Below are 17,223 nucleotides of genomic sequence, written 5' to 3'. Positions count from 1 at the left end.
GGGTGGGTATTCCTTCCCACTGTGTGAATCCTTATCCTTTTATGAGCTAAGAAGATCCCCATTTTAATCCAAATGATGGATACTAAGTTAGGAGTTCCCAACTTTAGGAGACAAGAATATCCAACCAATTCCCACTGGTTTACCCATTTGGGTTGACACTGTACCATCTCTTTCAACCCGTGATGTTTCCATTATCCTCTAATTTCCCTCAATGCTTCCTCACTCTTATATAGTAAACCACTTTAATTTCGCACTAATTCTCTAACTTTCTTCTACACTTTACTACTACTCTTAGTCATTCAATTAACAAAATATGAAAGCATTTCAGTTTTCTCTGAAATAAAAAAAAAAAAAAACCATTATGTCATAAGACACATTAATTCTTCTTCATTTTCGACATGAAGAGAGGAATTAATATACCTCACTGACCATGACCCTAGGAAGTGCTTAACACAAGAGCCTCTTGAGCTGTTGCTAATGGCATTTGAGTTGAATAAGTTAACAGTAGGTTAATAATTTATATGACACGTGTCAAGAGCCAAGCATACTTGCCCTTCCATGTTCTCAAATGGATCAAAATCGAATCATGATTGAGCAGAACGGAGGAAAAAGCAGGCAACTCGCACAACACAAACAAAAAGCGGCATAATTTCCTGCTAGACTTGGCAACACCAGTTGCATTCTTAAAGCAACTATTATCCATTTCACCTCTCCCATTTTTCAAATCCTCTAGGGTTACATCACTAATTAAAAATAATATGCACACCGGTCTAACCTTTTACAAGGTCCCACAATCCACTACAAAAATCTAAGTCCCACTATTAAAGCGCTTTCATCATGTTCCACTACAACCCCCCACCAATTGACAGAAAAACAAAGAGAACAAGACCTATCAAGTGATCTTTTCTTCTTCTTTTTTTCTTACAATTTCTTTCCCTACACTTTGAAACTTGCCAATACAAGAATGGGTCTGCTGCTATTTTCTAAGACTGACAATTTGCCATCAAACCCTGCATTGACAAGCCACAAATAAAGAGATATTATGGGATCTGACTTTGATTGCAACTTGATGCTTTCCAATTACTTAATTATGGAGCCTTGGAACAGACAAATAACTCATGGGCCACACAGTATTAGGTGAGTGGTAGATGGGACCAAGAAGTCATGCACCATATACCTAAGGTCTATGGAGGAGGGTTAGCTTCAGGCTTCACTATACTAGAGGTGTCCGGGGGTTGTGATTGGTATATCGCGGATGCAAGTGAGATTGGCATGATGCAGAGTGCCTTGGATTGAAGAAACTGCATGGCTGCTCCAACGTTTTCTTCCATAAGCTTAGCCACCTGTCTTTCTGTGCCATCATTTGACCACTTGTCCCAAGCCGGCCGGTTTCTTCCACCATCACTGCCTTCCTCCTGATAGTCACTTAGTTAAAATGGCTGAAGCGATTGAAAGACAACCAAAAACCAAAATTTTCCAACTCAATAATTAATTACCTCAACTGATGATAATGGGATGTCAGTTACCAGTGGTGCCACTGCACCAGCTCCACCCAATCTACTCATGCTCAAAACCTGAAAGGCAGATTAATTAACAGTCATTTGCATCTTCATTTCACATTGCTACAAATTCAAAATAGCCTCTCTTTTTTTGGACGTGTTACATCATGGATTTAATTGCGATGTACTCCAACAAAGACCCTTCAAAGTGATTGGATAATGAAAAAGTAACTACAGGGCATTAAGCATTCTAAAAATGCTATCATATTCATTTGACTGTATCCATTGCAGATATTTCCTAGTCTACAGGAATATAATAACATTGGCCAACGGGTTCTCATCTAAAGTGATAACCACTTTGTGGAGTTTATGGTCGTGAGTTTAATCTCAACTAATTGACCATTGTTGGGACTACGGACAGTGATAAGAAGGCATAGGTCAACAGGTTTGATTGATTGGCTAAAAGCAGTCATTAACAATAATTTAAGACCTAATTATGAAAGTAAATTAAAAAATAAATGCTAGTGACAGGCACAATAACTTTTACAAAAATAATTACCTTTACTTGAAGCCTTAAGAACTTGACATAATCCACAATTTCATCTAACATTGCAGCTCTATCCGTCTGATCAAGAGAAAAAGCACAATAATATTAAAAATGTTGGAACAATTCAGTGTTATTGTCTTTTTAATGAAACAGAGAGCAGTCATGCAAACAGAGCAAAACTGCCTTCAAAGAAATTATTAAAAGAAATATCCCCTGAAACCAGTAGATTAATTTCAAGCTTCAAGAAGTATAAAAATAAAAAATTTAATACACATCAAGTAAAAATATGTGGGTATGGTATCCCTCTTTTTATCCTTTTCAAGCATGTTTTTGTTATTTATGCTCAAAGAAACAATTGCATGAAAAGTGGATCAGGAGATTTAATCTATATGTGGAGTTGCGGACAAGCACAATCTTAAACTGATTTGACAACTCAATAGGTCCAGAGGCAGATGCCATATTCTAAATCCAAAGAACACATTTAGTCATTTATATGAAAATAATTTTCAAGGTGCCAATTCGCTACATAAATTACATTATATATATCTGCAAATATCATATCTACTGGAACAATATATTGACAGGGAAAAGACCAGAAGACTAAAACGAATACAGATCCTCCATATTTCTATGAAAATGGCTACTTCCTTCTATTGTATTTTCTATCAAATCTTCCTATTGAAAGACAAAATTGGAGGAAAAGTAAAAGATATTGTTTCTTAGGCCATATTTAGAAAAGCAAACCAACCCCTTGATATAAGTAATAACATCTATTTTAGTATTTATATTGTAAAAAGAAAGATAAGACCCATGATAGGCAATAGTGTTAGTGGAGATCTGATGAGCTAAAGTAGTGAATGAACGATATCTACAATGCGGACAGAATGGCCAAATGCACACCATGAAAAGACCCATTTTTTTTTAGGAGAAAGACATGAATAGACTTATTCACAAGTTGATAATAAACTAAAGTGTGGCATTATCATTTACAAATTCAAGCCAGAAAGGACAGTGGGAAATGATAATAGATATATCTCTATAAATGTCAACATAATACACCATCTTTTCTCACTTTTTTGGCTAAACAAGACAATATTCCTTTCCTTTTGTACTATTTCACTATTGCTAATGTTAAAGAGGATCACAAACCGCATTAGAGCAGTTACATACCTTGTTGACACTTGGAACCAGTTCTTGCAGAGCCCTGATTCTTTCTGCTATTCTTTCTCTGCGCAACTGTAACCATAAGGTAACATGAAGAAGTGAGCTACAAAATAAACACCCCATCTTTAAATTTTAACACCATAACCAGCAGACAGCATGTATTTGTGCAAATATCCCAAAGCTCACCCGTTCAGCTATGCTGTGCGGGTCTGTAGCCTGTCCTCTTCTAGCCCGCACCCTAGGACGCATTGTTGGAGGATGTGGAGCTGCCGGAATAGTAGTAGGCATTGGTTGGCCATGAAAAACCTGTTAAAAGATTACAGATGATCAGGGGGGCCAAAATAAGGGGGGTGGGGAAACTAAAACGGCAACTCCTCCTCTGCCTCTCAGTGGCAAGACAAACAGTCCTGCCTCAGTACTTTGAGTAGGTCAGGGGGAAAGACCCTTACAACAAGAAACCATGTATTAAAAGTAAGTATTCACATCCTATAAGAGTTAAGAGTCTCAGATATCCCAGAAAAGTGATCACAGCAGTATGGAGAAGGTGTAAATAAACTTGCACTAAATCGTAATCCTGAAATGTTCAAACCATTCCATCAAAATTTGTAACACCAACTTACACCTATAAGTCAACACCTACAACAATGATTCAATAATAATAGTCAGCAGAAGTGCAGAGTTTATCGGTAGCTAGTTGCTCAAATCAAGAAGCACTGAAGCACACACTGCAACAAGTTTTTTTCCCCCTGCTGTCTGACCTCGAATAAAGGGGAAAAGAAAAACCAAAGATGACCATCCTGAAACAATAATTTGGTTTCCATAACAGCCATGGAATAACCCTGCCTTGCTCTTTATTTTTTCAAAACTACAACATGCTTTCTTTCCCAACTTCATTTTCAAGGAATTTCGAAAGTGATTCTAATTTGTTAAAAAACTGCCACATGCAATTGTATTTTAGTTCCAGTTCGGAACTCAAAACCCTGCCTTGAGAAAAAAAAACAAATTGTGAATGCATTTGAGCTAATTTTCTGTTACGCAAAGCGAGAGAGAGAGAGAGAGGGACAGGGTGTTTACATTCTTAGCTCTGGCATCAAGGACGTCGTCGCGAAAGCGCTTGCCGCTACCGGAGGCCTCTTCCGGTGGCTTCAAGAAGCCTACTCCTGCTGCTGCTGCTCCATCGGTTCCTTTCCCTTGGTCCAAGCTGAGACCTAGCTGGTACATGGGAGCGTGGAAGCCCCTCCGCCGGCGAGGGGATGAGGGCCAGCATCGCCGGAGTTGAGCTGAAGCATCATGGGAGCGGCGGCACCCGGCGCGAGGGCGGAAACATCGGGTCCGGCGAGGGAGTGGTCGGCGGAAGCGAAGGTTGGAAGGCCGAGTATTTGTTCGAGGAAGTCGTCGGCGGGAGGGTCGGAAGGGTTGTTGGCCATGAGAGTCGAGTTAAGTGAATGGGAGGCAGAAAAAGAAGAAGAAGAAGAAAGAAGAATCTATTACTATTTACTTACTACTTAGTTACTACTTGAAGCATTGAAGCTAAAGCCGAATCTTTTTTTGTTTCAATTCACTTGGGAATGCTCTCTCTGCCTTTTATCACCACTTTTTTCTCAAAGGAACTTCATTTTTCGCCATTTGCATCTCCACCCTCCTTTTCTTTTATTAAAACAAAATCACTTTCTTTCTATTCCAATCATGGATCAAATTATAATTTAACATCATTCACGATACAATGTAATAAAATATAAATAACAAAAACACACGGATCAATTTTAGAAAACAAAAAATGGCAATTGCTGAGTTGCCATGTATTAGTTGCTGGGCTCAAAATTTTTGTCTGGTCTGCTTTTTTATGTTTAGGCCCAAAAATTGTGAGTCGACCCGTTTTTTGACATTTTTATTAGGATAAGTGATTACTTACATTAAATTTTCTATTAAACAATTAAATTGAATATATCAAAGTATTCGATCATTTTCATATATAAAAACTTTGTCTTTGTGTGTGTAATTATTTGATCATTAAGAGATTATTAGATTTGAAAAAAGGAAACTAAAATGAGAAAAAATGTGAGGATAGGGATGATAGAGTCAAGAAAAAAGGGTATATGAAGTTGTAAACTATTATATAATTGTTTCCTACTTTGATTTCCGCTAAGAAACGCAAGTTCTATAATGTCGTGATAAATTTTCTAATTGCTTCAATGAAGAAATGGAAAGTAGGCATTTTGTGTTTATTTCTTTTTAGGAAAATGATCTTTCTTGCATGCATAATCTTCAATTCTTGATGTAGAAATAGACTCGGCTAGGTTAGGTTTACCCTGCCATGTAATTAATGGATGAGTTAAATCCAAAATGGTTCTTGAGATTAACGTCGTGCACTAAAATTGTCTCTAAAATTCTAATTGCATTAATTACGTTCCTGAAATTGAGAAAAGTGTATCATATTAGTTTCTGACTTATTTTTCCTTAACGATGTGATGACATGGACGGTAAGTGACACGTGTCACTCTATGATTTGGCTATGTATATGATGATGTGGCGACCAATGACACGTGTCATGCTGATGTGCATAGTTGTGCCACGTGTCACAATGTTATTTGGCCACGTTTCTGTTTGTGCCACATGTCGCAACAGTATTCGTCCACATGTTATCCCTTATGTCATCATTGCAGATGCACCAAATTAGTCCCTCACTTTGCATTAAGTAACTCATTTTAGTTCCTGAAATTGAATGTCGTGCACCAAACTAGTCCCTTCACCAATTTTTTCTTATTTTTTTAAATTTAAAATTTTCAATATCTTAGATGCACTAATTTCAATTCTATTTTTTCATATATCGTTTAAATACAAGTGCTTTCATAAAAATTTTTAAGATTTTAGTTTTAATTATATAATTTTTTTTAATAATTTAACATTGGTAAATTTTGTAATATATAAGTATGTTATTATAAAAAAATAATTATATGATTGATTGGACACATTTTTTTCCATAAAAAAACATGTGCTTTTAACAAGAAATCAATAATTAAAATATACATTTTTTTATTCTTATGAAATACACATTTTCATTATGTGTAAATGAACTAGATTGAAGATACTTCAAGTACTCTCACTATCATCTCCGACTTCTGCAGTCTAAACGAAAGAGATCGAAGATGGTAATGAGGAAAACTTGAAATGCCTTCACATCAACTCCAAGACGTCGGTTAGGGGTATCCGTAAGAGAAAAAAATATTTTATAAAAGCACTGAAAGAGGTCGGAGATAGTAGTGAAGGTGGTTGAAATACTTTTACGTCAACTCAAAGTCGGCGGTTAAGGTATTCGCAAGAGAAAAAATATTTTATAAAAGCACTTTTATTTGAATAACATGTGAAAAAATAGAATTGAAATTAATGCATTCAAAAATATTGAGAATTTTGAATTTATAGAAAAAAAAAAAGAGAAAAATTGGTGAAGGGACTAGTTTGGTGCACAACATTCAATTTCAGGGACTAAAATGAGTTAACTTAATGCAAAGTGAGGGACTAATTTGGTGCATCTACAACGATGACATAAGGGATAACACGTGGACGAATACTGTTACGACACATGACACAAACAGAATCGTGGCCAAATAACATTATGACCCGTGGCACAACTATCAACATCAGCATGATATGCGTCACTGGTTGCCACATCATCATATCATTACACGTAGCCAAATAATAGAGTGACACGTGTACTTACCGTCCACGTCATCAAGTTATGTCATAATGTTGTTGGTCAGGGACTATTACGGTGCATTTTTTTCAATCTTAAGACGTAATTAGTACAATTGAAATCTCAAGGATGATTTTAGTGCACGATGCCAATCTCAAAAACCATTTTAAAGACGTAATTAGTCTATAATATTTTTTATCATATTAGATTTATATCAAAATTAATTATTAAAATTAATTATTAAAATAGAATATATACTAAAATATAAAATATAAAATATATATTAAAATAAATTAAATTATATATATTTATACATAATTATATAATAATTAATTTTAATATGTAAATAATATTTTTAAATATTTTTTATAGGGTTATGCAAAAAAGTGAAAAACAGAGGTAGTATAACTTTTAAAACAAACTATAAGCAACATAATAATACGGGAACACTTTTAAATGCATCGGTATATTAATATTTTAATAATTTTTAATCATTGATCTTAATTATATAAAATATATATAATATATATAATTAAGATTAATAATTAAAATTTATTAAAATATCAATATGTCAATATACTTAAAAGTTTTTTCAATAACATAAATTATCTAATTACTAAGATGGAAGTAGACCGAGTTATCTAACAAAATTTATAGCTCGATTCGATTCAACTCATTTTATTAAACAAGTTAAATTTGGACTTTTTAAAAAGCCTATTAATTAAAAATATCAAATCACAGTCTTTACAAAAAGTTTACAAAATTTGTTGGACTGGCTCGTCAAAATATTTATTTTGTAAGAATAAATTATTTTTAGTTTAGAATTTAGACTTTTAACTATTCACTTATATTAAATAAAAAAAATCAATAGTCAATATTAGTTAAGATTGTAATTTTTTTGTTAAATAAAAAAATTTATAAATTATAAATATGATTATGATATGTGACTAAAGATTAATATATAAATGAATTATGCTTTACAAATTATGAATTATAAATTTTAGAACGTATTTAATGTCAATTTATATTTTTTTACGTGTATTATTTTAAACTCTACTTTATAAAATAGACTTTTTAAATAGACTTGTTGAGTCGTTGATTTATCCAATTTTAAACAAACCAGATTTGAGCCTAAAAAAATCTATAAAATACAATAAATATAAACTCAAATTATTTATTTATAACAAAAATTAAGTTTGTCAAAATTAAAATTCGACTCAACTCGATTATTTCTTTTTTCGTACTAACCACACAAAGTTTCAAATCACAAACCTTTCACCAAAATTCAAAAGTTAAAAATAAAGAAGCCAACATGATTGACACTTGAATTATGGTGATTATTCTACAAACCTAGGTCTTTTTAGATAAAGAAAAATTACCAGTTGTATACAAATAAAAGCATCTCAAATCCTAAACCTGGTAACCAAAATCATGAAGTTTTTATTTCAAAAAAAAGATATTTTAAAATAAAAAATTAATAAAATAATAAATAAAAGATTATTTCCTATTAAATTTCATTATTTTAATCTAATTATAATTAAATTCTTATTTTACTATTTTCTTGGTTTCTACTTTCTGCTGTCCTGATTTTCTTAAAAGATTTTATAAAATATCCTTTTATAATTATATTAAATATATATTAAAATTAATGATTAAAATAAAATATATATTAAAAATAAATTATATATTTATATATAAATATATAGTTGTTGATTTTGATACGTAAATAATATTTTTTATTTTTCATGACCAAAATCGGCATGCACTTAATTTCTTTTCATACATTGTGTATAACTTAAATTTCTTACCAGATTTTTTGACAACTGGCACAAAGAATCTATATAAAACTTGATTTGTTTTTTTATTATTAGTTATTACCTACTTGCAAGAAGTAATAAAATATAACTATCAGAGAATAAAACGCAAATTATTAGTTATAATTTTTCATTTTACACTCATTTTTCTTAGATACCAAAATTACCCTTAAACTCAAACACCTAAACCCTATTGAAGCTTAAAATTAAATGGAGATTTTAAGTTTTTAACTGTGTTGTGTGGAATCTCAGGGAGGTATCTGTAATTTATCCAAAATAAAAAGCGCGCAGACACACGTAAGAGCTTCAAAGCAGGGATTGGAGACACACAAGACCAAACCCATTTCTCTCTCTTGAATTTCTCTGACGACTCCGTTTTTGATTCACTTCCAGGTACGAGGTTTCTGACCCTATTGGTATACCCATGTTATTCACATTTACTGAATATTGGTATGCTAAGAAATTCTGCATTTGATGAACCAGCTGTAGTAGCTAGTTTCATGAATGATATGAAACTGTGAAGATTGCGGATTTGGGATATATTATTTGGCTTGTTGGGTTTATGATTCTGGTATAAAGCTTTCTGCTTTATAATGGGTTTCTGAAATCTGTTCTAATTTTTTCAAGGAAAGCCAATAGGTTGAGCACATTGTGTTTTTCTTTCTTCCTTTTTTTCTTTGTTGTGTTTTTGGCCTCGTTTTGAATTTTGTTGCTATGTTCAATTGATGCATGTTATGGATTTCATCATGATTATAGATTATATATGTATTTGTTTTCCATAAAGATTGATTTTCTTATTCTATGTAATACTATGCTATTGAGCTGTTTTTTCATTTAACCACCCTTATTTTTACTCCCATGTGAAATTGCATCAGTCGAAGACAAATATTTTTTATGGCTATTGCCCTGAAATCAGCTTGCTTCTTGCAATTGAAGAAACCAGAGGTCAATTTCCAGGGCTTTCTTCCCTCCAAGAGAGCTATTGTTTCAGTAAAGAGGTATACTCCAGTGGCCGCTATCAAGACGATGGAAACAGTTGGGCTCTCTGAAACCTTCACTAGGCTGAAGAAACAAGGAAAAGTAAGTGTTAATTTTTCTTGCTGATTTGTGCTAAGCAATCAACAGTCAACACTGAACTTCGTTGGATGTTTATGATGTGGACCAAAGGTGGTCTAGTAGGAATGTTTAACGGCAGAAAAATATGGTATTGTTTAATTCATGTAGCCAAGTCGACCTAGTGGAACAAGCCTTGGTGGTTGTATGCAAAGTTGCATGTATGACATGCTTTTCATTTTGTATGATGCAATTTGAATTGTTATGTATTGCTTATTTATTTAAAAAAAATATATAAAATCATAATAAGATGATTTTCTGGTTTCATATTCTATGAATTTTTAAATCTTGGACTCTTATTTGTTTATTTATACTGGGTTTAGAATCATCTTTTATGTGGGACTTGGTTATATTTTGTAAATTGTAAGGTATCAACTTTATTGCAAGGAGATGTGAGTCAGAGTACCTTTTTTTGGCTTGTGATTGCTGATTGAATGATTAGATTCTAATGAATATTTTGTGTCAAGGTGGCATTCATTCCATACATCACAGCTGGTGATCCTGATCTTTCAACCACAGCAGAAGCACTGAAAGTTCTTGATTCATGTGGCTCCGACATAATTGAGCTAGGTGTTCCATACTCAGATCCTTTGGCAGATGGTCCTGTTATCCAGGTTTGATGCTTTCTTCTCCTTTAGTGCTATTTCATGCTGCCTAATTCTCAAACTTATCAGTCTTTCCTTTCAGGCTGCTGCTACTCGTTCTCTAGCAAAGGGTACCAATTTTGATGCTATTATCTCTATGTTGAAAGAGGTTTGTTTATGCAACCCTTTTCCAGTTATTGATTATTCTAATTGCTGTGTCCTCTATCAACGATTTAATACTGTCTCTTTCCACTCTTTGTCTTCTTTAATTGACAATTTAGCTGTGAAAATACTCCAAAAGATGTTAATTAAATTAGTCCTGTCTTTTCCTCTACACTTGTTCTTAAAGGTAAGGAGATGCTGTTAGACAGATGTCTTTTAGGTTCTCAACCCTTAGTATCATAATATCATGTTACTCAATTTGTTTTGAAAAAGAAATAACTTGCTCAGAATACCTTGCGTTATTCCTTTTCCAAGTGTCCCTTCCCTTATATTCATGTATTAATGTTTAACCACCTGATTTATTTGCCAGGTTGTTCCACAATTGTCTTGTCCAATTGCACTTTTTACTTATTACAATCCGATACTGAAGCGTGGTACTGAGAGATTTATGTCTACCATTAGAGACTGTGGTGTTCACGGTGAGACATGAGTAATCGCTTACCAAATAGCATAGAGTTTGTTACATTGTAATGTCAGGTTTGTTCTTCTGAAAGGATTCTATGATAAACAATGTCATAAAATGCATAGACAAGACAAAGGGAAGCTGTAGTTAAAGACATTTCATATTTGCTAATTTAAATTTATTATTATAAAAGAATGCTCCTCTGTACTTTTCTGCCAAGTCATGTCAATTGCCACATTGTCGTGGAATTCTCCTTTTTCTCCTGTTTGGCAATCAGGATAACATTCGTTTCTTTCCCGTGTATACGTGCAGGACTTGTAGTTCCCGATGTTCCTCTGGAAGAGACAAAAACTTTAAGGATGGAAGCAAAGAACAATGGAATTGAACTGGTAAACTTTTTCACCCGAACTTATAATTACAAAACCTTTCAAGTTGAGCATGATAGAGAAGGCATGGTAATGATTGAGGAGCAATGTGTGTTCTATTACATTATGCTTTTTATGATATTACATACAGTTATTGGTGATAAATATTCTTTTACTTCTTTAACGTATTTGGGATATCTGCTTCTTTGATATCATTAAGGTACTCTTGACCACACCTACCACACCAACAAACAGAATGAAAGCCATTGTGGATGCGTCCGAAGGATTTGTGTATCTTGTAAGATCTCTGTCTTCCATTATGCTTTATTTTTCACAAAAATAATTTAGTCCGCGTCAAATTGGGTTTGAAAGGTAACAGTGTTAACAAATTATCTTCTAGGTTTCTGGATTAGAATATGATGGTAAAAACAGAAAACATCTTGCAGAACACTCTCTGTCCAAACCCTGCCAGCATAAAGTCATTAATCAGTTGTTGTTTTAAATTATAGGTGAGCTCAGTGGGTGTCACCGGAGCCCGAGCATCGGTTAGTGATAAGGTTCAAACTCTTTTGCAGGAAATCAAAGAGGTTTGTCTGTTTAACTCCTGTTTATGTCATAATATTCTGATGAACCTTAAGATTTACGCAGAACGCCTTGATCTTTATTTTATTTTATTTTAAAATTCAGGCAACAACTAAGCCAGTGGCAGTTGGTTTCGGGATATCAAAACCTGAGCATGTGAAACAGGTTAGTTGTCTCTGCAGATTTTTTTATTCTTCTTGTTCTATCACAGTGGTTACTTTTCATACTCAAATCAACAATTTTTGACTTATGATACAGGTAGCAGGATGGGGGGCAGATGGTGTGATTGTTGGAAGTGCTATGGTGAAGCTGCTTGGTGAGGCTAATTCGCCTCAAGAGGGATTGAAAGAACTCGAAAACTTAACCAACTCCTTAAAATCAGCACTTCCTTGAAATTAATTAGCTTTTAAGCCCAGAAACTTCAAACTAGTTGTGTCTGCATAGATAATAATGGTTTGAGTAATTGGTAATGATAATAATAATAATAATGGATTGAATAAGGATTTATTTTTCTTATAGATGTGAAATTTATCCGTCTCCATAGTAAAGCCATAGTATCAGCATGGACAAGTAGCTACAACTTAACATAAAACTATATATACAGATTCAAATTTCGTTGTTGTTCCGGTGCTAGAATAAGTTAAAATTTGTGATGATCCCAACGTTTGATAGTTAGTACTTGGTAGCCTGTTTTCACAAGCATATGTTCAGGCTCATCTAACTTTGCACAAAAGCTATTCCATCAAATTGCCAGATCTTTTAACACAAATTTGATCAATATTTCATGATCTTATAGACGTTGAAAATTTTAATACAAAGGTAAAGCAGAAGCACATGATGCAAATTCATAATTGCCACAGCAGTATCATATAATTTATTCGAATAATAATCACGAATATTTGGCTTACAATTTAACTCACAAGGTGACAGAAGATAGTCTCAATCTACAATAACCAATAACAAAGCACATATCTTAAAAAAAACTTTAAACTAGGAGCTTAGCGTCTCCCGGAAGCCACAGATTCCGCAGAGAAGAGGTACTTCACTCGTGAAAGAACTGAATCATGGGCAGGATCATAAGGATGATCCTTAGAAGGAATCTCCAATATTGCGGGAACAGGCTTGTTGTAGCTATCAACTAAAAATCTTATCATGTTTGCAACCTGAACAACGAAACAAAAGGCATTACATCTCGAATTCAAAATGTCAAGTTTTCAAGGGGAAAATATTTATTGTCCTATGGCAATAACCCATATTGTAGTTCAATGAGAAGGGTTCTAGGCAGAAGGTCTTCAAAGAAGTAGAATCAATATGCAGCTATAAACTACTCTAAGGACTTTTCTTTACTATGAATCTGTATGAGGATAGAAAAGCAACTTACATATTGGCTTATTAACACAATTGCAATATCTTCCCTAGTTGTGAACTCTTTGAATGCATCTTCAATTTGTTTCACAGTTGTTTCTGAAATCAACATCCCAAGAGAGGATTAGAAGTCTATTATTAACCCTTAAGAAGGCAGCAAATTACTAAATTGTCTACAAAATTGCCATATCATTACAAATTGAAATCAGTTAAGAATAGAAGAAAGTGCATAAAATGAACTGAAGAACAGTGGCATACTTGAATCTACAATAAGATAATTTGTCTTCCTTCGCAAGTCAACATTACCCACTCCAGCCAGCAGAAATCCAACAACAGTATCCTGCATTATATTCCATTAAGTAGTTATTACTTTTTATGGTAGAGTGCATCTAAAATATCAAAATTCAGAACAAACATCATAGAAACTAGAATGCGTCATGATGCTAGATTTCCGATATCAAATATTGCATGTATGCACCAGAAGAGATCTAGGCAAATTACATAGGCTAGTATTATATATGGATTATGGTAAATACAAATGCTTCAACAGGCTAATAGAGCTCTAATGTACAGGTCAAGATAGAAATAGGTTTTGCACATCAGCACCTGGCACTCATCAAGACATCAACCTCTAAACTTTCAAATATATATTGGTGGATGAAATAGGGTCATCTTAACAAGAACAATCATAAAAATTAAAGATAAAATGCTACAACTTTGTACCAACAGAAAATATTGAACCTGAATTGTCATCCAAACTCCCACCCAACCACCACCTGTCCTAAGCTAAACCAGAAGGTTGAATTGCACATTAAAAAATTGAGAAAGAATCAAAATAAATTACCGCACAAACCACTTAAAACCCTAGTCAGTCACAGAAATGCCACGCTTACCTCATCTGCGATCATAGCAATGAGTGCTGAATTTTTTGTGGGAATTTGAGCTCTATTTGCCATTTAACCTGAACAATTGCAATGAACAAGATTAAGGGGGAAGAAAAAGTAAACGAAAGATGACATACAGACAAAGATATACAACTTGTCAGCTTGTAATTTGAAAGATTCAGCCACATACAACAAGGGTAAAAACATGACATCAGGTCCAATCTTTCAAATTTATATTGATCGGTTTTAGCACCATATGCCACAAAAGAAAGGGCTGACTTCAAATTCTTTTACATCAAAACGTTTATCAATCAACCAGACCCGGAGTCAATTGATTGAAACAAATTGCTAAATTATATTCGATAAACTAGCATCAGCAAACTAAAGAACATGAGATTTGTAAGCAAGATGCATGAAATCAAACATCAATAGAGAAGCAGAAAATCATACTCTAAAATGATAGTAAAAGGAAGAACCAAAATCATAACAAGATATCTTGAACACAATTTAAAACGGCGAAATGGAGAACTTGAAGGTCCGGGAAAAAAAAAAAGAATTTTGAAATCTAGGTTTATTTAGAGTAGGTATACTGAATAAATCCGAAGGAAAATCGAAGGAGATCGCAGCTTATTGCATTCATCAATCATCAAAACTTCGAAAGCTCAATGGATGAAAATAAATGGGTGAGAACTGGGAATGGAGATTGAAGCTTACCGAATGAATGGATCGATGAGAGTAAGGCTTGTCAGTCAGTATCCACGCATCTACTGCTCTCAACTCTGTTCTTGCTTCTTCATTTTGATTCAATCCGTACATGGTAATAAATACAGAGTTATCTTAGTTAACATGAGAAACTGATAATACATAATTATATATCAATGTAAATTTTTTTATCTAAATATGTTCTCTCGTTATATATAATTTTAATTTTTAATTCAATAAAAATTTGAAAACATATATGTAAGCACACAAAAAAAAAGCTTCAAAAGTCAAAACATCAAAAAAAATATTTGATTTAAGAAAAACATATAAAAATAAAATTGAATATATTTGGACTTTTTAAACTGCTACTAAAATCAGAATATTTGTAATAATTAAGAATATATTTGATTTTAAGCCCTAATTTTATCACCAAGACCTAATATATAGGAATTAATATATTTGCCTAAATTTTTAACTTTATCAGTTAGTGAAGTTCAAACCATTATACAAGTAAATTCAAGTGTGATTACAGTTTGTCTTTTGTAATTAACTAATTTCTCTCTTTAAAAATAATTTTTTACATACTAGTTTATTCTATCTGAACACATTTAATTAAATCTTCTCCATTTTATTTTATTTAAAATATAAAATATGATCTCTTATTATACATTTTATAAGTAGAACAAAAAAAACCATAAAAAAATAAAAAAATTAAAAATTATACTTTACACTTCAATTTTCTTTTTTTTTTAAAAAAAAAGAGAAACTATGCTCTTTAGACAGAATTTATCAAGAATAACTGATATCCATCCATAATTTGATATAATAGAATGGACTATAGAGGTTCCAAGCACCCAAAAACAAAAACAAAAACTTTAAAAAAATAATATATTTTATCAATATAAGATAATATTTTAGACTAATAATTTATTTTTATACTATTAAAATTTAAAATAAAAATATTTTTATTAATTAAATATTAATAAAAAATAATAAATTTTGTTCGTGAAAAAAAATAATAGGGCATGCTTCTAAACTAATAGTAAATTCGATAATTTGGAGTTTTGAACTTTATATAGATAGATAAGTAGACCTTAATGGCAATAAGTTAGAGAGTAACAATTAGAAATATCAATAACTTTTTATTGGAAAAAGTTATTTATTACAAAGAAATGATATCGATTATTTATCGGAACTAATAATTAAACAACCACCACCACCAATGTTTAATCTGCTAGATAAGATCGATTATATGGATCTTCCTAGTGCAAAGAGGTTAAAAGTCACAACTTACAACTACTATTCACATGGATAATTAATTATGAAAAGAGTTTCTCTACACATCTAAGTAATTTTACATTTAAGTTCATCCAATTTATTTAATTTACATTGCAAGATTTTGTCTTCTTCTTCTTTCTCTTTCTCTTCACCTTCTTCGTACTGCTTCTTCTTCTTCTCTTTCTCCTTTTTCTTCATTTTTTTATGGATTTGAATCCTCTAAAGTTTGAATTTCACTTTAGAAAGTAAAGTGTGATCTCTCACCATTAATTTTATAAGTAGGACAAATAATAAATATGAAAGAGAAACTATTCAAGGGTAGAAGATCACACTTTCCTCTCTAAAGTGAAATTCAAACTTTAGAGGATTCAAATCATTTTTTATTATCGTCATCGTCATCACCACCATACTACCACATCCATGTCCTCCTCATCCTATTTCCTTTTTATTTGAATTTCTTTAATCTCCTCCTTCATTTTTTTTCTTCCTCCTCCATCATCATTATCATCATCACTAACAACACCAACATTTTTGCTAACATTTTTATTGACTCTGATTCTCTGTAGTAATCGAATGAACCGAAAGTATTATCAAAACGAAACTATTATATAATACCAAATGAACAGAAAATGGTCCATTATATAAATTCGAATTCAAAAACCCTTGCGTCTTGAATGAACTGAAAATTAGCTCAAAACGAAACCATTGTATAATATCAAATGAACCAAAAATTGTTCATTATATAAATTCAAATTCGATGATAATGATAATGACAATACATATTAAAAGAAGACAATGACCATAACGATGATGATTATAATGATGATGATGATGATAGAGGAGAAGGATGAAAAAGAAAGAGACGAAATTCTAATAGGAGAAAAAGGAGGAAGAAGAGGTGTTGTTGGTGATGACGATAACGAAATTGAAAAATAATAAAAAAGGAGGAGGAAGAGAAGAAGCACAAGAGGGGAAGAAAACGGAAAAAAGAAACGCGTAACTCAAATCAC

The 17,223-nt window shown here is 32.5% G+C and overlaps 2 protein-coding genes and 1 pseudogene across 2 annotated transcripts; 1 reads left to right on the top strand and 2 right to left on the bottom strand.

Moving 5' to 3' along the window:
* Window positions 1–680: 680 nt before the first annotated feature.
* On the bottom strand, window positions 681–4,828 carry LOC112696265 (transcription factor UNE12-like; annotated as a pseudogene).
* A 4,099-nt stretch (window positions 4,829–8,927) lies between these two features.
* On the top strand, window positions 8,928–12,484 carry LOC112696262 (tryptophan synthase alpha chain). Its single transcript, XM_025748924.3, has 10 exons — window positions 8,928–9,108; window positions 9,591–9,795; window positions 10,296–10,442; window positions 10,516–10,581; window positions 10,945–11,053; window positions 11,350–11,426; window positions 11,623–11,700; window positions 11,912–11,989; window positions 12,090–12,149; window positions 12,243–12,484. Exons 2-10 carry the CDS (start codon window positions 9,610–9,612, stop codon window positions 12,375–12,377), a joined length of 936 nt encoding a protein of 311 aa, XP_025604709.1. The 5' UTR covers window positions 8,928–9,108; window positions 9,591–9,609; the 3' UTR covers window positions 12,378–12,484.
* A 342-nt stretch (window positions 12,485–12,826) lies between these two features.
* Window positions 12,827–15,088, bottom strand: LOC112696264 (V-type proton ATPase subunit F). The gene is made up of 5 exons (XM_025748928.3): window positions 14,948–15,088; window positions 14,243–14,310; window positions 13,608–13,689; window positions 13,366–13,448; window positions 12,827–13,147 (listed from the first exon to the last, which is right to left on the bottom strand). The coding sequence occupies exons 2-5, from the start codon at window positions 14,303–14,305 to the stop codon at window positions 12,983–12,985; spliced, it is 393 nt and encodes a 130-aa protein (XP_025604713.1). The 5' UTR covers window positions 14,306–14,310; window positions 14,948–15,088; the 3' UTR covers window positions 12,827–12,982.
* Window positions 15,089–17,223: the final 2,135 nt, after the last annotated feature.

Source organism: Arachis hypogaea, chromosome 6, assembly GCF_003086295.3.
Source record: "Arachis hypogaea cultivar Tifrunner chromosome 6, arahy.Tifrunner.gnm2.J5K5, whole genome shotgun sequence".
Taxonomy (NCBI): domain Eukaryota; kingdom Viridiplantae; phylum Streptophyta; class Magnoliopsida; order Fabales; family Fabaceae; genus Arachis; species Arachis hypogaea.
This window is presented reverse-complemented; position numbering and strand designations above follow the sequence as displayed.